Raw genomic sequence first — 24,400 nt, forward strand, 5'->3', positions numbered from 1 at the left:
ATGCTGCTGCGCAGAGGGACCTGGGTGTGCTGGTGCACGAGTCGCAAAAAGTTGGTGTGCAGGTGCATTAGGTGATTAAGAAGGCTAATCGAGTTTTGTCTTTCATTGCTAGAGGGATGGAGTTCAAGACTAGGGAGGTTATGCTGCAATTGTATAAGGTGTTGGTGAGGCCACACCTGGAGTATTGTGTTCAGTTTTGGTCTCCTTACCTGAGAAAGGACATATTGGCACTGGAGTGAGTGCAGAGGAGATTCACTAGGTTGATCCCAGAGCTGAAGGGGTTGGATTACGAGGAGAGGTTGAGTAGACTGGGACTGTACTCATTGGAGTTTAGAAGGATGCGGGGGGATCTTATTGAAACATATAAAATTATGAAGGGAATAGATAGGATAGATGTGGCCAGGTTGTTTCCACTGGTCGGGGAAAGCAGAACTAGGGGACATAGCCTCAAAATAAGGGGAAGTAGATTTAGGACCGAGTTTAGGAGGAACCTCTTCACCCAAAGGGTTGTGAATCTCTGGAATTCCTTGCCCAGTGAAGCAGTTGAGGCTCCTTCTTTAAACGTTTTTAAGAAAAAGATAGATATCTTTCTAAAGAATAAAGGGATTCGGGGATATGGTGTACGGGCCGGAGAGTGGAGCTGAGTCCACAAAGATCAGCCATGATCTCACTGAATGGCGGAGCAGGCTCGAGGGGCCAGATGGTCTACTCCTGTTCCTAGTTCTTATGTTCTAAAATTGACCCTTAGTGTCCAGGGTTCTGGGGATAGAGCAGGGGAGTGACCCTCGGAAGGGTGCTCTTTCAGAGGGTCAGTGCAAACTAGATGGGCCGAATGGCCTCCTTACACACTGTAGCGATTCGACGATTAATTCAGTGAAGACTTTCTAATAAGTAGAAAGTTTCAAGTCTTGTTTCACAGCTGTGATCGATGAAACGTAAAAATGCCCAGAGTACCAGACTCAGCCAATAACTCTAGTGAGATGTCAAATGGACAGCTGAACTGGAGACAACCGACTAAAGAAACCATGTGCTCACTTTACTTAAAATTCTTACCAATGTTCTGAATGACACTAAATCATTGCTCACCAGAAGATATTTTGGAGGTTTGGTCTTGCTCATCAGGACAGTCTTCATGTAGAGCTCTAACATCTGATTCTGCAACACAATCGCAAGGGAAGAATCAGTCAGCCTTTCCCCAGAACTGATTAATGCATCTAATTACATCATTTCAAAATAATCTCAATGAAACACGAGATAAGCCTTTGTCACAACTACAACAGTGTCCCTCCACCAAGTTCAAGAATTCCAGATTGTTGTGCAGCCATGCAGATTATAGAAAAACACTGTTTGGAGAGGCACAGCAGAGATTTACCAAAATGATGCGGAGGCTAAAAGTGTTTAGTTATGAGAGGAGATTGCATAGACTAGACTGGTACTCACTGGAATATAGAAGATTAAGGGGTAACCTAATCGAGGTGCTTCTGATAATTTTAAAGGAGTTGACTGGCACAGGCGGGATAGGCCAAAGGGCCTTTTCTGTGCTGTATGATTCTATGACAAGGTTGATGATAGAGAAAAAATACATTTCCTCTGGAATAGAGGACATGCAAAATTAGAGCTAGGTCAGAGATGATGTGAGGAAGTACTTTCTCGCACAAAAGACAGTCTGCGCTGGTTTCCTCCGGGTGCTCCGGTTTCCACCCACAAGACACAAAAGACATGCTTATTAGGTGAATTGGACATTCTGAATTCTCCCTTAGTGTACCTGAACAGGCGCCGGTGGCGACCAGGGGATTTTCACAATAGCTTAATTGCAGTGTTAATGTAAGCCTACTTGTGACACTAATTAAGATTTTATTATTATGAACTCCAAAAGCATAGGGAGGTGGTAAAGGAGGACCTCGTGTCGGTGATGAAGCCGGCAACTGAGACCGTGCTGTACCCCACAAGGGGAATGATGGATAAGGTGGAGCGACAATTGGAGGACCAAGGAGCGACGATCAGGAACATGGAAAAAACAGTCATCAAGCAGGACAAGCAGGTCGCTCCACTCGAGGCCGAGGTTGACCGCAACCCAAAAGACACTGAAGGGGAAAGGAGACGATCAGGAGAACAAGTCCAAGTGTCAAAATTTCCGGATTGTCGGACTACCAGAGGCCGCAGAAGGTAGGAGCCCAACGGAGGTCATTTCAAAGATGCTTGGAAAACTGGTCAGGGAGAAGGGTTTCACCAAATCCCCAGAAGTAGACCAGGCCCACAGGTTACTCTGCCAAAAACGGAAATCGGGGGAACCACCACTGGCACTCATGCAGGCAAGTGGAGAGTATTCCATTACACTCCTGACTTGTGCCTTGTAGATGGTGGACAGTCTTGGGATTCGGCGAGGGGGTAATATCATTGAATGTCAAGGGGTAGTGGTTAGATTCTCTGTTGTAGGAGATGGTCATTGCCTGGCTCTTGTGTGGCATGAATGTAACTTGCCACTTGTCAGCCAAAGTCTGCATACCATCCCTGGTCTTGCTGCATTTGGACATGGACTGCTTCATTATCTGAAGAGTCGTGAATGGTGCTGAACATTGTTTGCGAATGACTGCACATCGCCACTTCTGACTTTATGATGGAAGGGAAGTCATTGATGAAACAGCTGATGATGGTTGGGCCTAGAACACTCCCTCGAGGGACTCCTGCAGTGATGTCCTGGAGCTGAGATGATTGACCTCCAACCACCACAACAATCTTTCTTTGTGCCAGGTATGACTCCAACCAACGGAGGGTTTTCCCCCTGATTGACATTGACTCCAATTAGCTGGGGCTCCTTGATGCCATACTTGGTCAAATTGCGTCTTAATGTCAAAGGCAGTCACTCTCACCTCACCTCTGGCATTTAGCTCTTTTGTCCATGTTTGAACCAGGCATGCCTGATTCAATGCGTACCTTATGTTTGTTGATGGAGGCAATGTCCTTCTGGTCGGTACAGTACTGAACCAGAATTCCCAGCATTGCTAAGTGTAATGGGTTTGGTTCCAGACTCACTGTTGTTGCCAAATACTCCTGTGTAAGGTCTGGGTTCTGGAGAGAAACCGGATATAAAACAGTTAACACATCAAATTGACAAGCTGCGCCGTGGAACAATGCTGCTCAACAATGCTTTCCCATATAGGTCCGATTTCAAGTATCTGTGAGACTCTGCTAACCAGTGCACTGCGTATCTTTAGCATGCCCCAACTTCTGTTAGGCCCATTCTAGAATGTAACCTCAGACAGGGTGGCTGTAATTACTAGTTAACTAGCACTAGTTTATGCAGCCAGACTGTAAATGGAAGGCTGACACCCTCATATAATCATCATTCTTTAAAAGATGCTCAGTCTCCACATACTAGTAGGAGTCGTCAGCCATGGCCGAGTGGTCGCCCTCTCGCTTGGGGCTTAGGTGAAATCTCGGCAGACACTCCAGTACAGCACTGAGGCAGTGCAGGACTGAGGGAGTGCTGCACAGTTGGAGGTGTATCTTTCAGATGAGGCGTTATATTGAGGCCCTATGTATCTTCTCAGGAGGGCATAAAACACCTCAATGCACTATTTTGAAGGGCAGGGGAATTTTCAATGGCAACTTGTATTTAAACAGTGCCTATAATGAAGTATCTCCCCAAGGTATTTCAAATGGAGCATGATGAAGCAAAATTTAACATAAGGCAATAGAGGGCAAACAGCCAATACTTTGCTTAAGAACTAGGTTTTAAGGAGCAGCTTAAGAAAAGAGAGCTGGAGAGGCATAGGAAGGATATTCCAGAGATTAAGAGCCTCAGCAGCAGGGGGCACAGTCACCAATGGGAGAGCAATTCAAATCGGGGATGCTCAGGAGGCCAGATTAATAATAATAATAATCTTTATTGTCACAAGTAGACTTAGATTAACACTGCAATGAAGTTACTGTGAAAAGCCTCTAGTCGCCACATTCGGGCACCTGTTCGGGTGCACCGAGGGAGAATTCAGAATGTACAAATTACCCAACAAGGTGTATGGGTTAGGTGGATTGATCTTGCTAAATTGCCCCTTAGTGTCCAGGGATGTGCAGGTTAGGTTATGGGATTACGGGGGCAGGGAGTTTGGGTAAGTGGATATGGGTAGACTGCTCACTCGAAGGGTCGGTGCAGACTCGAAGGGCCGAATGGCCTCCTTCTGCACTGATTTTAAGGTTGTCTACTTTCTCTGTACTTTCAAGATAATTTCAAATCTATAGTAAAGATGTGCCAGGCACTCACTGGTTTTAGACTAATAAAGCTGTTCTTCACTTCAGCAGAGTTCCTTCTCCTTTTAAGCTCTAATCACTTCTGCCGAACTCTCTCAGAAGTTCACACAGGAACCAATCACTGACTGTTGTCAGTCTAATGTATATTTGTTTATATTAAGAGGGTTCCCACACATGGGGAAGGGGGCCAATACCTTGATTTCGCTTCCCTAATCGCACGCCGGAGAATCCTGCTCGGCTGGCAATCAGCAGCACCACCCACGGCTGCAGACTTGGAATTTCTCCACCGGGAGAAGATTAAGTATGCCATCCGAGGGTTGGAGGAAGGCTTCCTGGATACTTGGGAGCAGTTTGTCGGCCTGTTCTAAAATCTGATCGAGGCCAGCAATGAGGAGCAAGTTAAGAATAAAAAAACCAAGGTAGACGAGGAACCAAAGGAATGCCCAACCCAGAGGGAGACGGAAGGAAGGTGATGAAACCACAAGAGAAGAGGAAGAGGGGGGGCTACCCCTCTCTCTTTCCCAGAGGGCAGCAAATGTATAGTGTCAGTTAACGGAAGGAAAATAAACCTCTCTGTACAATAAAGTTTACGCGGGTAAGAAAAATGTGATGTATATATACAACTGTTTATAAATATGAGAAACATCAATAAAAAGGTTTTAAAAAAAAGATGGTTCCCTGGGGACTAGATAATTAGAGACATTGTGTTCAGCTTTGTAAGATGATGTAGTTAATAGGAGGAGCCAGGGTCTGGAAAAGTCAGGTATTGAGGTTGCAGTTTAAGAAATGCAGTTTTAGATTGGGATGCGACCAGAGAAGCAGCTGATCTCAATATAATGATTTTAGATCTGTTTGTGGACAGATGAGCAGTTTCTGGGGAAAACAGTCCAGTTCAAGATTTGAATGGGACCAGACCAGACAAACAGCTGTACTCAAGACAGTGAGTTACAAATGTTCCCATGTACAGGACAACAGTGTATCAGGTTGGCAGTTCAAACACTAGTTTGACACAGGCACGAATCTGCAGCTGGAAGGATCTCTCTTCCTCAAAATGGTTTATCCAAGACATCTATTTACAGCAACTATTCCGGAGTCTGCTAACTGTATTTAAAAGTGGATTTTGACCTGAGATGGGTTTTGTTTGAGTGGAGATAAAGATAGCAGTTAGGATGTTTTTGTTGTATTGTTAAGCATTGCTTAACTGCTAATTGAAAGCTATTGGCTTTATGAAGTTAGTAACACTGTGTTCGCAATAAAGTTTGTTTTAATACCATATCCTTATTTATGTGTGGAATCTCTCCTGGAGCAAAGTGTCCTTTTCTTACAGTTTTACAAATTAAAATAAAATATTGGCATTTCTGTTCAGTATCCCAGCAACTATTGGGGTCAGATTCCATACCTCTTTCCACAGATGTTTGAGTTTCTTCAGGACTCCATTCACCGTGTGCTTGTTACCGCCACCCACAACCTCTGTTAAGAGCAGGCACTGTACATCCACCTATCAGAAAGCACAAGGCATGGTGGTTAGATCAGCATAGAAATGGTGCTAACTGCATCATTCAAAAACACTGTACAAATGGCAAGGCAACATCTCGTGCAATTCAAAACCTCCGATTCACAGGCTTGGCTTTTGTTGCCAAAGGCTGGAATTGAACCCAGGTCCCTGGTGCTGTGAGGCAGCAGTGCTAAACATTGTGCTGCCATGTCTAATTCCTGGATTTGTCTAGTAAACATTTTCAGAACTGCTTCTAACATATTTACATCTTGCCTTAAGCAATACTGTACACCTGTTTACATTTGAGATAAATCAGGAATATTTCAAGAGTTAAAGTGAGCGAGTTCAGTTTCCACAATGGCGATAGAGATATAATAAAATAAACAACGTGATGTGCTGTTGCCAATTGGCACCGGAGTCGCCAAGAATGTTGGCAATTAATAATGATGCTCTTTAGAGTCACCAGGTATCAAATGATACCACCACAAGGCTTTACCGGATATCGATCAAAGGGCCACACAACCAGTTAGTCAGTTCAAGTTCAAAGATGGTTTATTTACACACAAGGATTACTTCGACAAGCAACACAAAACACTACAAGTTAAACTACACCTAACAACTACAATAACCTATACTTAATTTCAGGGCAACCGGCTCGATGCAGAGGATCTTGCGTGGCTGGGTGAAAGAAGTGGCTCTGTTTCTGCTGGGCTCATTCGTCTGGTAGCGATGGTTGGTCTTGAACTTGTCTGTCTGGTCGTTATGCTGCACATGGGTTGGCATAGGCCAGATCCAAGACAGAACGAGCACATGGCCGTGTCTCTTCTTATCCCTCTGGGATTTCGCGCTCTTTGGGGCGGTCCTTAACTTGGACCCAATAATTCGACAGGCTTCGATCACTGCCTTCGATTTTGGCCAATAAAGGGGCGGGTGCCTTGATGGCTGGTCGTGTCCTTAACGGTCATTGACCGTGGCTGTTTGGGCTCCATGAGTAAAGGGAGTGGTGCCGATTAGTCTGCATCTGTATCTGTTACCCGAGTACAGTTCTTTTGTTCTGGGGAAATGGGCCATTAGAATGCAAACGAGCGGGGGGTTTCGATCGCGTCTAGCTATCTGGGTTGCAAATACACACACAAGCTCTGAGTCTGGGCTGGCATAATTCCCATTGTCCTTCGCAGGTGGCCATCTGAGATGGCTACAGTGCTAATTCCAAAGAACACTATAGGATTATGACTTTATGATTTTTCTATCAAGGAAATACATTTGACTTCTTACTGTAAAGTTACTTCATATTAAAGTTATCGATTTATTAGTTCATCTTTTGTTCAATAAAACCAAAAGAAATGAAGTCTGATTTTACAATATTCTACCACTTACCAATGCAAGAGGATATCTGTGGAGGCACAGTGTCGTTCGAGTAGCTAAAATAATTGAAGACTTTACTGTTTATTATCTTGGGCACTTAATCAAAAACCTTGTAAGATTTCAGATTTGGTGAAGATATACTTAAGTCATAGGGGCCTGCCCAACAGCAACACGAAATCTGGAGGATTTTGAATCAAGAGCAAGTTAAGACCCCATGAATGTAATAGGCATCGCTACCAAAAATCTTCTCCATTCAGAAATTTCAAATTTGATCTGGCCCATTTTCCCTTTCTTACTTTATCAGATGCTTGGGCATTCCAAATTTCATTTTGGGAATTATGGTACAAAAGCTGGAGACACCCCTCGGAATTTATCAGAATAAGTTCTGTTGGCTGTTTTTTGTCTTACTTCCAGGCTACGAATGTCTTTTATGTGTCTCAATGGCGAAAACAAATCAAGCAAAATTGCCGAACACCAAACAACTACAGATCCTACCATAGTCATCCAAGCCGAGCTGCTCTCCTTTCAGCTGAAGATTCAGCCAGCTCCAGTTTCATTTCTACAGTGCATTTTCTAAGTATTGCAATAACTCTTCTTAGAACTACATGCAAAGAGCAGCCGCTTCCACATTTCCTCCACTCACCAACTTTTTCCACATCTCGGTTGCTCGTTTTTCAGGGGTCACGAAGGCTGTCTTGACCAGCAGTAACGTCCAGTTTAGCGCAAAGGAAGCTGCTGACGCACTGCTCTTACTGTCAGAATGAGAGAGCGTGAGTGAGAGTGTGCTTAGGAGTAAGTGACATTAGATTATTATACAGTCATAGGTATTAAAACATCAGACGCTCAAAAATAACAGGAACAGCAATCAGTAAATCCACATTTGATTGGCCTCAGTCACTCCCTCAGCACATTACCGAGTTGGGTAGGTGGTGGGTATCATCCATGCTTTCAAATGTCCTGCTACACTGTAACTGTATTATTCCACATTCTCCCTGGCCTGACTACCCTACAATTCCTAGTCATGGTTGACTTGCTGCTCCTTGTGCCTCCACTCACAGTCTGCTTTGTTGTGGGATGACGATGGAATCACTGCCGCATCAGCTTCATTGAAAGATGGCAAAGGAATTCTGTTGGGAAGCAGCATTATCCCATTTGCCATTGCCAATGACCCAATTAACATGAAACTGGATGCAAAGAAGGAGCTCCATCAACCACCATGCCAGTTCTTTGAAAGACCTGATCCTAAGGACGTACAATGTTCTATCTCTGCTCTGTATCAATTCCATTTTGATTTACGAACTGCTAAGTTCATGGAGTATCCATTTCAGATGAGGATTTATTTGCACCAGTCGGTGAGATGGTAGCATAGTGGTAATGTCATGAGCTGGTAATCCAGAGGACCAGGTTAATGTTCTGGGGACAACCCTTCAAATCCCACCATAGGATTTAAATTCAATTAAGAATCTGGAATATAAAACTAATCTTAAATCGTGATGACCATGAAACCTTTGTCGACTGCTGTAAAGACGTATCTTGTTTGCAAATGTACTTTTCAGAAGTAAATCAGCCATCCTTTCCTGGGCGGTCTAAATGTGAATCCAGACTTACAACAATGTGATTGACTCTTAACTGCTCTCTGCAATGGTGTGGCAGGCCATTCAGTTCACGAGCAAATAGGGATGGGTAGCAGCCTTGCCAGCGCTGCTCACATCCCATGAAAGAATAAATAAAAAACTCTTCCGATAAACAAAAACCACTGTAAAATCCACACAGGAATCTCCTGCTAGCCTTCCAGTTCAGTGTCCTTTGTTCTTTGCATACCTCGGGTTGCCTTTCTTACAAGCGAATCCCGTTGACTGCAGGCATTGCACCAGGTGTTTGGTTGTTCCCTCGGCATGACTTTCAACCAATTGCTGAATAACCACCTGCAGGGCTCTCTGGGATGCTGCATCTCTGCCAAACGATAACAAAACAAATCTTTAGATAATTCCAATGCTTTTCAGAAGTCTCATTATACAGCAACATAAGTGGAAAGCACAGATTTATGGACTTGGAATTACTGCCCCATATCATTCAAATATTCAGAAGGCCACCGAGATGGAAGATTTGAACTTGTGCAGTCAGGCCTGCTCAGCATTGGCCAGGTTTGAGATGCGTTACTGAATGGAATATGGGAAATCTGCAACTAATCTCCCCTGTAGCTAACCTACAAATACGTAATGCTACAATTTTTAACCTGCATGGTGCAAGTGTTACTTGTCACTTCTCATAGCCTAACTACTTATGGACTCAAACACAACTTCCTCATTACCCGAGTTGCAAATGAAATGTATCCCTGTGCAATTATCAGTGGACATCCTCACTTCTGACCTTATTATAAAATTGATTCCATTGATGGAAGTCACTTAAGATGGTTGGGCTTACGACAGTGCTGCAGAGTTCTGAAGCAAAGTCCTGGGGCTGAGGTGACTGACCTCCAAAAGCCATAACCAGCTTCCTTGGTGACTAGTACGACTCCAACCAGTGGAGAACTTTCACAACATTTCCACTAACTTCAATTGTAGTACACTCAAATGCTGCACGGATGTCAAAGGCAATCACTTGTGCCTCACTTTTGGAATTCAACTTTTCTTGACCCATGTTTGGACCAAATGCATAATTTCACATTTAGGCACGATGTACTACATCTGCCATGTGTTTGCCCACCCACTCAACTTGTCTAAATCACCTTGAAGCCTCCTTGAATCCTCCTCACTGTTAGGATACAGGTTAATATTTCTGAGTGAGCTTGGATTGTTAAAGACCCTGTGATGTTTTATTGGCACCAGGGAGGGAAACGTGCAGACATCTTCATGAAACCTGTAGGTGATTTTTTGTGAGGTGGTAGTAGCAAATTTCAAAGAAATGCTATTACCAGACTTAAAACACAGTTCAAGATCGGAAGTCAGGCTCTCTGGTGCTTTCAAATACATTGGGTTAGAAATCGGGCAGAGTGGTGTCACTCATCAGCAGTCTTACTTGGAGAATATTAACCCCATAGTCATAGGGCCTAAGAACAAGATTCAAAGGCTTCAGAAAAGGAACTCCGTAGTTTGATTGGGAAATTGAAATGGTCAGCGAGACAAACTAGGCCGCACACCAGTTTTAGTGCCTTAGAACTAAACACTAAAACAAACAATCCTGAAGTTGAAGAAATTGTTTGAGCAAACAAAACATTAAACAAAACTAAAATGGGAGAATTGGGTTTTGAAATTTCCATCTTTAGATGATGGGATAGACAACTGAAACTGATTGTTTATCGCGATGCATCCTATGCAAATCTCTTTGAAGGTTTTTAGAGTGTTAGAAGGATTTATAATTTTTCTTCTGGGGGATAAAGGTAAACGTTGTCCTTTAGCCTGAGAAACCAAAAAGATACAAAAGGTACATTGTCAGCGGAGACACTTGCCCGAGTGGAAGCAGTAGATATGGCATTTATTGTATCCAGGATCTTAACTGAAATTTTAAATGGAACAGTGTAGGTGGGAATAGTACCTATAGAGTGTCACATAGACAACAAGTCCCTACGGAGAATATCCACATCTACAAAATGCGTCAATGAAAAGACTAGAGGTTGACATAGCAAGCCTAAAGCATGCTAGAAAACAGTGAGATTGACAAGATCAAATGGGTTGATATCAGTTACCAATTATCTGACTGGTTGACCAAAAGAGGAGCTAGCTCGAAAAATTAATGGAAATTCTTAAAAGAGGGAGGCTTTTCCTATATGCAAAAGGTATGTGAATGGGATACATTTTTAAAATTGAGAAGGAGGAATAGGGTGAACTGCACCCAGAAAATAAAACATATATTTGTGGTTGTTATGCGAAGGAGATATTAGGAAATTGGGTCCAGAAATGAGACACCAATGTAACAGGCAATTTAGGCGTTAAACGACAAGAGGGAAAATACTGCTGGCATGGAGGCAGAGGGATACGCCTACACCTGGCCAAGTTACATTGTCCCAGTCAGACTTAAATTAGTTAGTGGGAATACACACAATGCCTCCAGGCCCATTGTTCTTCAGGAACGTGTCTGACCAGCTATTAGCCCATTACAGAGTTTTTGTCCGTCACTCGCATGTTAGTTGCATCTCACTGTTCTTTTGTATGGGAGAGTGAGTGTTGTTTCTCCAAAGGAGAAGGCTTTGGAAATCGACTGAGAGAAGTCATGAAAGTGCCACTGAGGCAGACTTTGGAAAAGGGTTCTGAAGGAATGTCCCTAACAGAAGAAAAAGTGCTTTGTTAAAGGCAAGTATTGCCTTTGTCTGTCTAAGTGGCATGAGCGGCATGGTAGCATAGTGGTTAGCACAGTTGCTTCACAGCTCCAGGGTCCCTGGTTCGATTCCGGCTTGGGTCACTGTCTGTGCGGAGTCTGCACATTCTCCCAGTGTTTGCGTGGGTTTCCTCCGGGTACTCCGGTTTCTTCCCACAGTCCAAAGATGTGCAGGTTAGGTGGATTGGCCATGCTAAATTGCCCTCAGGTTAGGTGGGGTTGCTGGGTTATGGGATAGGGTGGAGGTGTGGGCTTAGGTAAGTGCTTTTTCCAAGAGCCGGTGCAGACTCGATGGGCCGAATGGCCCCCTTCTGCACTGCAAATTCTATATGATGAGAGCTGCATGTTCTGTTTAATGGGAACAAGTAGCAAAAAAACTACAAAAAAAATGGGAACTAATAAGGTAGCAAAAAAAAAAAAAGCATACGGGACACTTGCCTTTATCAATCAAGGCATAGATTACAAAATCAGGGAGGTCATGGTGGAGTTGTATAGAACTTTGGTGATGCCACAGCTGAAATACTGTGTGCAATTCTGGTCGCCACATTGTAGGAAGGATGTGATTGCACTGAAGGGGTGCATAGGCAATTCAGCAGGATGTTCCTGGGATGGAACTATTCAGTTAAGAAAGGAGCTTGGATTGGCTTAGATTGTTTTAAGCTTTAGCAGAGAAGACTGAGGGGCAACCTGATTGTGGTGTACAAGATTATGAGGGGCATGGACAGGGTGGATAGGGAGCAGCTGTTCCCCTTAGTCCAAGGTTCAGTTACGAGGGGACACAAGATCAAGATGAGGGGCAGGAGGTTTAGGGAGGATTTGAGGAAAAACCTTTTTACCCAGTGGGTGGGGACAGTATGGAATACACTGCCTCGGAGGGTGGTAGAGGCAGGTTGCCTCACATCCTTTAAAAAGTACCTGGATGAGTACTTGGCACATCATAACATTCAAGGCTATGGGCCGAGTGCTGGCAAATGGAATTAGGTAGGCAGGTCAGGGGTCTTTCATGCGTCAGTGCAGACTCAATGGGCTTAAGGGCCTCATCTGCACCGTATTATTCTGTGATAGTGTGTTATGGTTAAGAAACTATATGTAATCTGTTAGTGTTAGAGTTCAAGCTTAAAAGTTTAAATATTGTTTTATTTCTTTTGTTTTAGAAATTTAGACTACCCAATTCATTTTTTTGCCAAAGGGCCGATTTAACCCGGCCAATTTACTTACCCTGCACATATTTGGGTTATGGGGGTTAAACCCACGCAAAGACGGGGCGAATGTGCAAACTCTACATGGACAGTGACCCAGGGCCGGGATCGAACCTGGGACCTCGGCACCGTGAGGCAGCAATGCTAACCACTGAGCTGTGCTGCCCTATTCTTTTGTTTTATTGAAGTTTGTTGTTATAAAATAACCAAGCCCTATTTCTTATCTGATCACTCCTGGAACGAATAGATCTTTCCGCACGGTCTTAAAACTTCAAAAAGTTATGGCTCTGGTCCAATCTCTTAGCCACTGCTGAGAGCTGACCAGGCGTCCGTAACAGTGGCATTGTATACGGTAATCTACGGTAAACTAAAAAAAAAATCTTAAAATGGGAATCTGTTAGTAAAGAGTTGAGTTCCCCAGCATTTGAATCAGAATAGGCGTTTAATTGTTTTTATTGTTTCATTGATTTTACTTAATATTTAGAGACTGCACCATATAAATAAAGGGGATACAGGTGGCACTGGGCGAGTTGATGGAGAAGAGATCGCTGGACAGAATAAACCTGGGTTTGATGAAATCAAGATTTGCTTTCTAGTCTTATTGGCAATGTTACCGTTGGAACTTAACACTCACAACTGAGTCCAGTTTTCTGTCGTCAGCAAACTTGGAAATGTGACATTGGTATATAGTAGCTTCAGAAGGAAATAAATTATTTGAATTGAAATTTCTGGTACTAACCTGTAGCGATGTAGTGTCAAGCAGAAAAGTTTGCACAAGCCTTTCACAGCAGCATCAGGCAGGTCTGAAAGGACAAAGGACAAGCAGATGTCACACAAGGTTAAGCGAGGGTACTCAGAGAATTGCTAAAGAATAAATGCCCCTAACTGGTATTGCCTTCATCTATATTAACGTACTGAACATCCTGTGTATGGTGTGATCTACCTGCAAGTGCTCAAGAGAATTTGACACCTCATGCATCGGTAACATAAACACCTCCAGCTACAGAAGGATTCTCAGTTTTTCTTTCAGGGCGAAAGAAACAATCTCCATCAGTCTTGAATCAGTGGGTATCACAAACACCTCTGAATTAGAGAGTTGTGGGTTTTGTGGGAATTTACTTCATTGATATGCACAAAGTAGTTGCCATGTTTCCCTACATTATACCAGTGATACACTTCAGTGGCAGTGAAGTACTTTGAAATGTGTTGTGAAAGACACTGTTTAGATACACGTTCTTTCTTTCTGTTAACAAGAGGGACCAAACTCTCAAACGAAGGACTGATGCACATGGAGGATAAACCACATTTAAAGAATGCGCACAATCTAAAAGACAAAACGGACAGGAAATGCAACCCCAGAGCTCCCCCATTTGCGTCCCTTGGGCTCCCTCATCTTCTGGCCACCTGTTACCCTCTATAGACTGGCTTTCTGCCCCAGGCCCCTTCTGTGGGGTAGACATCTGGTCACTACTCAGATGGCGTTTGAAGCATGTTGCTGACCTACACTTCATCATATCACAGTGGACCACATTGCAGCATTCACAAAAAGCTCTCAACAGAGGCACTACCACAAGCTCCGATCCTCAGCAAGGTTATAACACTGCTCGCTGAAAATCCGATATGAAACCAGGTTCCCTGGGAGACATAGAGGTACTTTAAAGCAGGGCCACCAGGTTTTCACTGTTGAACATGGAACCACTAGACATTCAAAACTAAATTCCAATTTTGGATTCACGTTTGCCCCAACGCACAACATTTGGATGCTCAGAGGGATGATTTGGTTCAGCAGTCACATACATACCTTTTCCATTGATACAGCTCCCCAATTCCGAAAGGATCTGCTGTCTCTCCTTCACGCTGGCTGTTGTGACTTTCGCAGCAAACCTCTTGAGGGTATCTGAAACCTGCAAGTCAATCACACTAGTCTCACTAAGTCCCATTAATCAAAGTATCCAACTTATCTCAGTGTTCCACATACCCCTCACTTACTGACCAAAGAACTATTGACTGGACCAGAATCACTGGATTCCCACACAGGAATGGATTTAATGGAGGAACAAAGAGGACCAGCTCAGTCTACATTAACAAAGCTCATCTTGGGCATCACGATAACAGAGTTGAAACTTGTGCAGGCCCAACCTACTCAAACTCTCAAAAAAATCCCTCCATATCCGGGATCAACCCAGTGAACCTTCGCTGCACCTCCTCCCATGCCTTTCCTTAGATAAGCCCTTTGATAGTTATCCACTTAGTCACACTCCCCTGCTCTTTATTCACAGCAACAATGTTTTCTTCTCTTCAAGTACTTACCCAATTGTATTTTGGAAAGACATACGAGTCGGTTTAAGTCAGGAAAATCCCTTTCCAGGATTGCATGCCAGATAACTCACATCTCACCTCCGGTTCTTTCGCCATTTTCCTTAAATCTGTGTACTCTTATTAGCAAACTCTTAGCCAATGGAAACAGTTTCTCCTGGTTTACTCTCTCAAAAAAAAATCATGATTTTGAAGGCTACTATTAAATTTCATTTAAACTTCTCTTCTCCAAGGAGAACCTCAGCTTCTCTAAAATCTTATCATGTAGCAAAAATCCCTCACCCCGGTACGAATCGGGCAAACCTAGTCTATACCCTCTCCAGGCCTTGACATCCTTCCTGAAAGACGGTGCCCAGAATCGGACACAATACTCCTGCTGGGGTCTAACCATTGTTGCATAAGTGTTAAGAATATTTGCTTTGCTTTTGTACTCCATATAAAGCAAAGAGTCCCAGGTGTCTTATCAACTTGCCATGCCAGCTTCAAAGATTTGTGCACATACACCCAGGTTCCTGAACCCTTTTCAAATTACAGCAATTATTTTCTATTGCCTTTCCTCATTCTTCCTTCCAAAATGCATCACTTCACACTCTGCTTTAAATTTCAACTGCCTTGTGCTTTCTTTAGTTCTAAAGATCAAGATTTAAATGGAATCAGTGTTGGTAGAGAGCTAAGAAATAGCAACAGTAAGAAGTCAGTTGCGAGAGTATTATGGGTCATCTCGTCGTAACTACAGTGTGGGACAGAGTGTACAACAAGAAATGATGGGGCTTACAAGAAAGGTTCCGCAATAATCATGGTCGACATACAGATTTTGACAAATCAGATTGGGAAAGGTATCCTAGAAGACAAGTTAATTGAGTGTATCGAAACAATCTTGTGGAGCAAGGTGTTCTCGAGCCAGGTAGACAGCAGGCTACTAGACCTGTTAATGTACACTGAGACAGGATTAATTAATGGCCACAGAGCAAAGGAGTCGCTCAAGAGTGATCAGAGCACCACTGAATCTTGCATCCAATTTGAAGGTGAGAAGAGTGGGCCTAAGACTAGCATTTTAAATTTAAAGGAAAAAGCTGTGACGACAGTTGGCCAAAGTAAACACAGAAATTAGGTTAAAGGGTATGAAAGTAGTGATTGTGGTAACTTGAGGCCTCAAACGAGGTAGTCAAATGTATTGTTAAAAAGAGAAACGTCTTTATATAAATAAATAACAAAGTTTGACAATAACAGTAACTCAGCAGAACAGTAATAACTATGAAAATAGAAGGACTCCTAAAAACAGGTCTTGCTTATAGGCTGAAATTCCTGCACATACTCAAAACCCTCAATAGATGCCAAAGAAATGATTACATAGGTGAACGGCATACAAGAACACTCTGTACTCAAAATTACACTAACACTTCTCTCCCCATAAATTCCAAACACCCAACAGGACAGAAATACAACAAAAGTAATGTGTTAATTATATGAATAGCGTCAGGAGATTTGCGATTGCTTTGTGACCTACACAATATCACTAGTGAATCTTATAACAGATGATCTGGAATCATCGGTGAAGAGGTAGATTGAGAATCTGAACACTGCCTCAGCAGAGTCAACTGACACACCTGGAAACACAAGAACCCTTCCTGGTCAATACCCACAGCATTATCTTCTGCCATGTTATCTGTAATGATTGCGGACTCCAAAACATTTCCTGGCCCACCCTGGCTGCACCCTCTTTTCAGCCTTTCTCAGCGTCTTAGCTGCAAAACCAATGGGTTTTCGGACCTGTCCTCCATTAGATGAGAAAGTACCGCCTCCACATCGTAGGGCGAGGCATCACATGACAAGTTCCCGGTCTAGAGCAAAATGGACCAGATTAGCCGATTGCAGCAGTGCTTTCACGTCTTCTCCTGTGCAGACTCTCATTCCCATTTGGTTTATTTATGCAGACGTAGGTACAGGGGAGTCAACACTGTAGACAGATCTGACAAAAACTTTTCATAATAGTTTACCACACCCAAATTGATCCGAGCTCCTGCACATTCCTGGGCTCCGGAGGTTCCTTAATGGCACAAATTTTCCCAACCACAGAAGCCAAGCCTTATGGAGTGATTCCGTGACCTGATACTCTGCACTTGGGGCCTGGAAAATGCACTTGTTCCTCTTCACACAGTCCCGCCTCGGAAAACCTTTTTAAAACTTGATCCAAATTGCGGAGATGTCGTCCCTGTAATTAAGATGTCATCAAATTGGACTGCAACCCAAAGAATGCCTTGCAATTGGTTATCCATCCTCCTATGGAAGATCGCCGGACTGGAGGATATGCCAAAAAACAAATGATTATACTTGAACAATCCTTTATGCGTGTAGATGGTGACGTACTGGTTCAAATCTTTCTCAAGAGTTGTTGATACGCCTGGTTGATGTCCAGTTTTGAAAACATCTTGCCTCCTGCAAGAGTTGAAAACAAATCTTCCACCCGAGGTAATGGATAAGCATCTAGTTTGGAAAACTGGTTAATGATGAGCTTGTGGCCGCCACATATGCGCACCATCATTTTTAAGGACAAGAACGATTGGAGCTGCCCAACAAGAAGACTGAATAGGCTCAATGATCCAACTCCTCGTCCACTTTCCTTCTCATGGCACAGGGTACTGTGCTGGGCTTGGAAAATCAATGAGTAGTCTGAGGATCTACGTGCAACTTCACAGTAGTACCACACAATATACCCAATTGATCCTTGAAAACGTCAGGATACCTCTTGACAACATCCTCGGTCACACTCGGGAGTTTAATCTCACCCCATTTCAATGGAATTGTTCTGAGCCAGTCCCGTCTCAGCAAACCCGATCCTTCCCTTTGACCACAAGTGGGTGCACCCTTGCTTCTTGACCATTATACACAATACGGACTTCCAACAACTGGAGCAAAGGTATGAACTCTCCGGCGAATGTCCAAAGTTTAATCTCTGCCAGAGTAAGGGCTGGCGCTTGGTTAGAATCCCAGGTCACCTTGTAGATCTTCACTAATTACGGATACAGAAGCTCTTGTATCCATCTCCATATTGATTTGCTTAGCATTGACCACTACTGTAATAAAAATAGGCTCTGCTCATGCCTCATTCAAATTAAACATGCTGTAAGTCTGCTCCACTGCCTGCTCTGAGCTGTCGAAATGATGCGTAGCTAATTTCGGTTTCTTTGAATTAAAATTTTCCTGCCCAGATTTCGCTTTGCACCCCTGCATTTCTTCGCTAAATGCCCCTTCTTGTTGCACTGGTGACAAACAGCATCCCAAAATTTGCAGTGATTCATATAGCGTGGCCCACCACACCTAAAACATTCCACTGCTTTCATTTTTTTCCTTGTAACTTCTTTCCTCATTTGATGCAGCGCCCCTGCCTGGTCACCAATATTAGTCTTCTGAATATCTTCAGCATTACCCTGCAAAATTTCCAGTGCCTTCTTAAAAGTCAGTGCGGCTTCACCCAACAACTGATGCTGAACGCTGTCCTCGTTAATACCGAGACCAGCCAATCTCTGAGCATATCTTTTAATCTGCTCTGAAATCAGCGTTCTAAGAGCTGCCATAATTCTGCCACAAAATTAGCTGCCGATTGACCTGCTTTTTGAAAATGATTATGAAACCTTTGAAATGAAATCACCAAGGACTTAAGGTTATGATGATTCTGGGCCAGAGCAACTGAACATGCAAACAAAATCTCCCTGAATTGCGTGCCTTGGCCAGATTTCTCATCAACTTACATGTTTGCTCCACACACACTCAGAAGAATCAAGTGCCGGTTTGCATCATCTTCTAATCCATTCGCTAAAAAGAAATGCTGAACCTCTCCATGCATTCAGTCCAGTCCTCGCTTCTCTCACCGACTGCCCTGCACTAACATAAAATTACGTTGAGTAAACGCATGATGAAAATTAGCTACTCACTGAATGCAACCTCGTGTTGCCATGCTGAACATCATAAAACATTGATTTATTTCTTGACGGTTACTCCTCGTCGCCAAAAAGATGTGGTAACTTGAGACCACAAAGGAGGTAGCCGAATGTGTTGTTTAAAAGAGGAACTTCTTTATGTAAATAAATAACCAAGTTTTACAAACTGAAAACCCGCCAAAGCCCACACATGCTCAAAATCCTCAACAGACGCCAGAGAAACAATTACACAGGAGAAAGGCTTATAAAAACACTCTGTCCTCAAAATGGCAACTCTTTAACAAGATACAGTGACAGGCATTTAAGGAGATAGTTCAGATACATGGCAGGCATTTAAGGAGATATTTCAGATACAGTGGCAGGCATTTAAGGAAATATTTCAGAACTCTCAGCCAAAATATATCCCAGTTAGGAACAAAGAGAAGGATGTATCACCTATGGCTAACTAAGGAAGTCATGGATAATAACAAGCTGAACAAAAAAGCTCACAATTCTGCAAAGATTAATGGTAGGTCAGAAGTCTGGACAGAATTTAAAAACAAATAAAGTAAAAAATAAGGGAGAATTTAGAGTACAAGAGAAAGTTAGCTATAAATATAAGACCAGTAAAAGGTTCTGCAACTATTTGAAAAGGAAAAGAGTAACTGAAGTGAGTACTGGTCTGAGAGAGAAAGAGAGAGGGGGGGGGGGAGAAGAGGCAGAAGAGAGAGTGAGAGAGAGAGAGAGTGTGTGTGTGTGAGTCTGTCCTTGCGTGTCTGAGGAATTAATAATGGGGAAAAGGATTGAACTGATATTTTGTGCGAAGGCACAAATAACATCCCAGAAATACTTGTAAACAAATGGGCGATGGGGATCAAAAGATGGGGGGGGGGGGAAGAGGATCAGCATCAGGCTATTGAGTTAGATGATCTGCCATGATCATAATGAATGACAGAGCAGGCTCGAAGGATTGAATGGCCTCCTCCTGCTCCTATTTTCAATGCTTCTAAGAGGTTAAAGGAGGGAAGAAACATAAACTAATTTAAAAAACCATGGTAAGGATATTGTTAGAATTGAAGGCCGAAACGCCCCCAGGGCCTGTTAGCCTGCATCCTCAGGCCTTAAAGTGGATGCTGAGATAGTAGATGCATCGGTTGTAATTTCCCCAAATTCTGGAAAGGTCTCCTCGGTTTGGAAAATAGCAAATGTAACTCCTCTATTTAAGAAATGAAGGAGGCAGAAAGCAGAAAACTACCAGCCAGTTCGTTTAACATTTGTCATCGGGAAATCAATTCAGATGGTTATAGCAAACAATGTGATCATGTAGAATCAACATGGTTTTGCCAAAGGGAAATCGGGTTTGTCTAATTTAGTGTGGTTCTTTGAGGAATGAACAAGCAAGGTGGATAAGGGGGAACATGTAGATGTGATATACTTATCCAAAAGGCATTGGATAAGATGCTAATTAATAAAGGATGCTACACAGAATAAGGGCTCATGGTGTAGGGATAACATACCAGCATGGACAGAGGATTGGAAAACCAACCAGGGAAGCAGAAAGTAGGAATAAATGGGTCATTTTGAGGTTGGCGAGCTGTAACTAGTGGAGTGCCATAGGGATCAGTGCAGGGGCCTCAAATATTCACAATCTACATCAATGGCTTGGATGAAGAAGCCAAATGTATGGTACCTAAATTTGCTGATGACAGAAAGACAGATAACAGGTCAAGTGGAGAAGAGGACATAATGAGTCTGGAAAGGGACATAGATAGGTTAAGCAAGTGGACAAATAGATTTGACAGATGAAGTATATAGTGGGAAAACGTGGACTTGTTCACATTGTCAGGAAGAATAGAAAAACAGCATATTACTTAAATGCAGACGGATTGCAGAACTCTGGGGTAGAGAGATCTAGGTGTCCTGGTTAATCAATCACAAAAAGTTAGTGCAGCAGATGATGAGGAAGGCAAATGGAATGTTGGCATTTATTACAAGGGGAATGGAATATAAAGGGAGCCTGTACAGGGTGTTGGTGAGACCACATCGGAAACACTGTTTAAGGAAGGATATAATTAAAAGCGAGATGTTCGCGATCCAGGCAAGGAGGCAGGAGAGGCGATTGGGGAAGCTGCCATTTAGAGTGGTGGGGGGAAGCTTTCGGTGCCTAGGCATCCAGGTGGCACAGGAATGGGAACGGGAATGGCTGCACAAGCTTAATCTGGCCCGACTAGTAGACCAAATGAAGGAGGATTTTCGGAGGCTCCCGTTGTCACTGGCTGGGAGGGCACAGACAGTGAAAATGACGGTACTCCCGAGATTCCTGTTTGTGTTTCAGTGTCTCCCCATCTTTATTCCTCGGTCCTTTTTTAAATGGGTCAACAAGGTGATCTTGGGCTTAAAAATGATCGCAAGTTAAAAAGGGGATGTTGGAGTGCAGCTTTGGGGGGGGGGGGGGGCAGGCACTCCCGAACTTTAGTAATTATTACTGGGCAGCGAATATAGCCATGATTAGGAAGTGGATGGTGGGGAGGGTCGGTGTGGGAGTGAGTAGAGGCGGCATCCTGTAAGGCCACTAGTTTGGGGGCGTTGGTAACGGCACCTCTGCCATTCCCGCCGGCACGCTACTCCACCAGCCCCGTGGTGGTCGCAGCCCTGAGAGTCTGGGGGCAATGGAGGAGACATGTGGGAGCAGAAGGAGCATCGGTCTGGTCCCCAATTTGCAATAATCATCGGTTTGCCCCAGGGAGGTTAGATGGAGGGTTCCGGAGGTGGCAGAGAGCAGGGATTGAGAGGATGGGTGATATGTTCATGGAGGGGAGCTTTCCCAGCCTGAGGGAGTTGGAGGTGAAATTTGAATTGGCGGGAGGGAATGAATTTAGGTACCTGCAGGCGCGAGACTTCCTACACCAGGTCTCAACCTTCCTGCTCCTACCACCAAGGGGGATACAGGATAGGGTAGTTTTCAGAGTGTGGGTGGGAGATGGGAGGATTTCAGACATTTATAAGGAGCTTATGGGGTCAGAGGAAACACAGATCGAGGAGCTGAAACACAAATGAGAAGAGGAGTTAGGTAGAGAGATAGAGGACGGTCTCTGGGCAGATGCGTTGAGCAGAGTCATCGCATCCACAACATATGCCCGGCTCAGCCTGATACAATTTAAGGTCGTTACCCGGGCCCACATGACAGTGGCCCAGATGAGCAGGTTCTTTGGGATGGAAGATAGGTGCGCAAGGTGTGCGGGAGGACCAGCGAATCATGTTCATATGTTCTGGGCATGCCCGAAACTTAGGGGATTCTAAGAGGGGCTTGTGAAGGTCATGTCCAAAGTATTGAAAACAAGGGCGGCGCCGAGTCCAGAAGTGGCGGTTTTCAGAGTGTCGGAAGACCCGGGAATCCAGGAGGAGAAAGAGGCAAACGCCCTGGCCTTTGATTCCCTGGTAGCCCGGAGACGGATATTATTAGCTTGGTGGGACTCGAAGCCCCCGAATGCGGAGACCTGGCTAACTGACATGGCTAGCTTTCTCTGTCTGGAGAAAATCAAGTTCGCCTTGAGAGGGTTAATGTTAGTGTTCGTCCAGAGGTGGCAGCCGTTCGTCGACTTCTTTAGGGAAAATTAATCGCCAGCAGAAGGGGGGGCGGGGCCATGGGGGTAGTTTAGTGTAGAGTAGGAGGCTAGAAAAGGTGAGACCCGTGAGAGGAAGACGGCTTTTGCACTATGTTTATATTTGTATGTACACTGTTTTTTCTGTTACTGTTATAAAACCATAAATACCTCAATAAAATGTTTATAAAAATAAAGGAAGGATATAATTATATTAGCAGTTCAGAGAAAGTTCACCTGACCGATTCCTGGGATGTGGGGGTTATCTTATGATAAAAGGTTAGACCCACGGTTGGGTCTGTGTCCATTGGAGCTTAGAAGAATGGGAGGCGATCTTACTAAAACATGCAAGATCCCAAGGAGACTTGATTAGTGGATGCAGAGAGGATGTTTCCCTTTATGGGAGGGACTAACATAGGGGACATAATTTAAAAATAAGGAGTCTACCATTTAAGACGGAGATGAGCATAACTTTTCTCTCTTAGCTGTCTGAAATTCGCTTCCCCCGAGAGCACTGGAGGTAGCGCCGTTGAATATTTTAAAGACTAACTCACTCAGATAAACTCACTCTGGGGTGGGAGTGTCCTGTGCAGGATTCGGTCTTTAAAATGGGTATGTTGAAGTTAGAAGTGCTTATTTTCCTTCTAACTCTTTCAAAGTATCTATGAGGGTAAAACTGGCAGAACCATCCGAAGTTAGCAATTTAAATCATTTTGTCAGATGGTTCCTAAACCTGCACAATTGCCACGGGGAAGTTAACCCTTCTGGACAATTACCGGGTAAACCCTTATGTGGGAACTTCAAACAGTGATTCCCCACTGCATCACTGGGGTAACCCCCCCCCAACGTGATTCTGGGGAGTCAGGAAGTCATGGCCCCTTGCGTTCAAAGGACGCTTGATTATGTTCTAGCATCCACATCATTTTGCTTTTATATTATTGACAGATTCTAGCTTTCTTCATATTGCAATACGAACTGAAAAAGGCTGTTCATGGCATCAAGTTTATATGGGTCAAATAGGCCAAATTCAATCATCCACATCCAACTGCAGGAATGTTGGAATATCCTTCTGTAAGTTGTGCCTCTCTCACTCCCAAAGGATGGTGAAGCTATAATCTCACAGTAGTCCAAGTGAGGACAAAGAACTGAATATAACAATCCCATCTTGGTTGAAAGTACGTGCCACTAAGGCATAGAAGCAGGACACAATCTGAATATTCAATATGACAATATTTAAAAAGCTACAAGAGCTAGACATAATTCCAATCTTAATTTAGCACACCTTCCACCTCCAGCACACTGTGGCTCTAGTGTGCATCATTGTCATGTGAGAGTACCTTTAAGAACTGGATGTTTAATGTACCTTTAAGAAAACAGTGATGTCATAGTGTGGATGGAGCTCAGCTCAGTTCAGTCATTTTGCTTGATTTTGCAGTTTTGAAAAGTGCCTGGCTGTTTTGCTGTGAGCTGATTAAAAGGAGAAAGCCAGTTTGAGACAGCAGCTTGAGAAGATCTGGTTTGCTGTGATCTGATTAAAGGGAAAAAGCCAGTTTGAGACAGCAGCTTGAGAAGATCTGGTTTGAGAAGATCTGGTTTGCTGTGATCTGCTTGAAGGGAGAAAGCCAGTTTGAGACAGCAGCTTGGGTGAGTCTATGTGTGTGCCCAGAGAGCTGCAAGATGAAAGCAAGGTGCTGGAGCTGAAATCAACCAAGCGAATATATCTCTGCCATTCTACAGAAAATATATATATCCTTTAACCTGATGTGATACTGTTTAAAGGTGTTAAGTCTCTTGGAAGTTTGAAGAAACATTTTAAAGAAGTATTTACTGTTGCAATATTTTCTGAGTTATCTTTGAAGTAAGGGGTGTTAAGAGATCCAATGTTTATTTAAGATGTTAAGTTGAGTTCATGGAATAAACAGTTTTTGTGTTTAAAAACCCACG

At 43.6% G+C, this 24,400-nt stretch overlaps 1 protein-coding gene across 3 annotated transcripts in view; it reads right to left on the reverse strand.

Annotated features, from left to right (window-relative positions):
• The window catches only part of gcn1 (GCN1 activator of EIF2AK4), a 199,526-nt gene that overhangs the window by 161,192 nt on the left and 13,934 nt on the right, over positions 1–24,400 (reverse strand). For all 3 annotated transcript variants that reach the window (XM_072498447.1, XM_072498433.1, XM_072498440.1), the window contains exons 2-8: positions 14,423–14,525; positions 13,361–13,424; positions 8,930–9,061; positions 7,752–7,860; positions 5,648–5,746; positions 2,935–3,069; positions 1,087–1,155 (exon numbers count right to left, since the gene is read on the reverse strand). In XM_072498447.1, coding sequence (XP_072354548.1) covers positions 1,087–1,155; positions 2,935–3,069; positions 5,648–5,746; positions 7,752–7,860; positions 8,930–9,061; positions 13,361–13,424; positions 14,423–14,525 — 711 coding nt within the window. The remainder of the gene's footprint in view (positions 1–1,086; positions 1,156–2,934; positions 3,070–5,647; positions 5,747–7,751; positions 7,861–8,929; positions 9,062–13,360; positions 13,425–14,422; positions 14,526–24,400) is intronic.

This window comes from Scyliorhinus torazame, chromosome 1, assembly GCF_047496885.1.
Source record: "Scyliorhinus torazame isolate Kashiwa2021f chromosome 1, sScyTor2.1, whole genome shotgun sequence".
Lineage (NCBI taxonomy): Eukaryota > Metazoa > Chordata > Chondrichthyes > Carcharhiniformes > Scyliorhinidae > Scyliorhinus > Scyliorhinus torazame.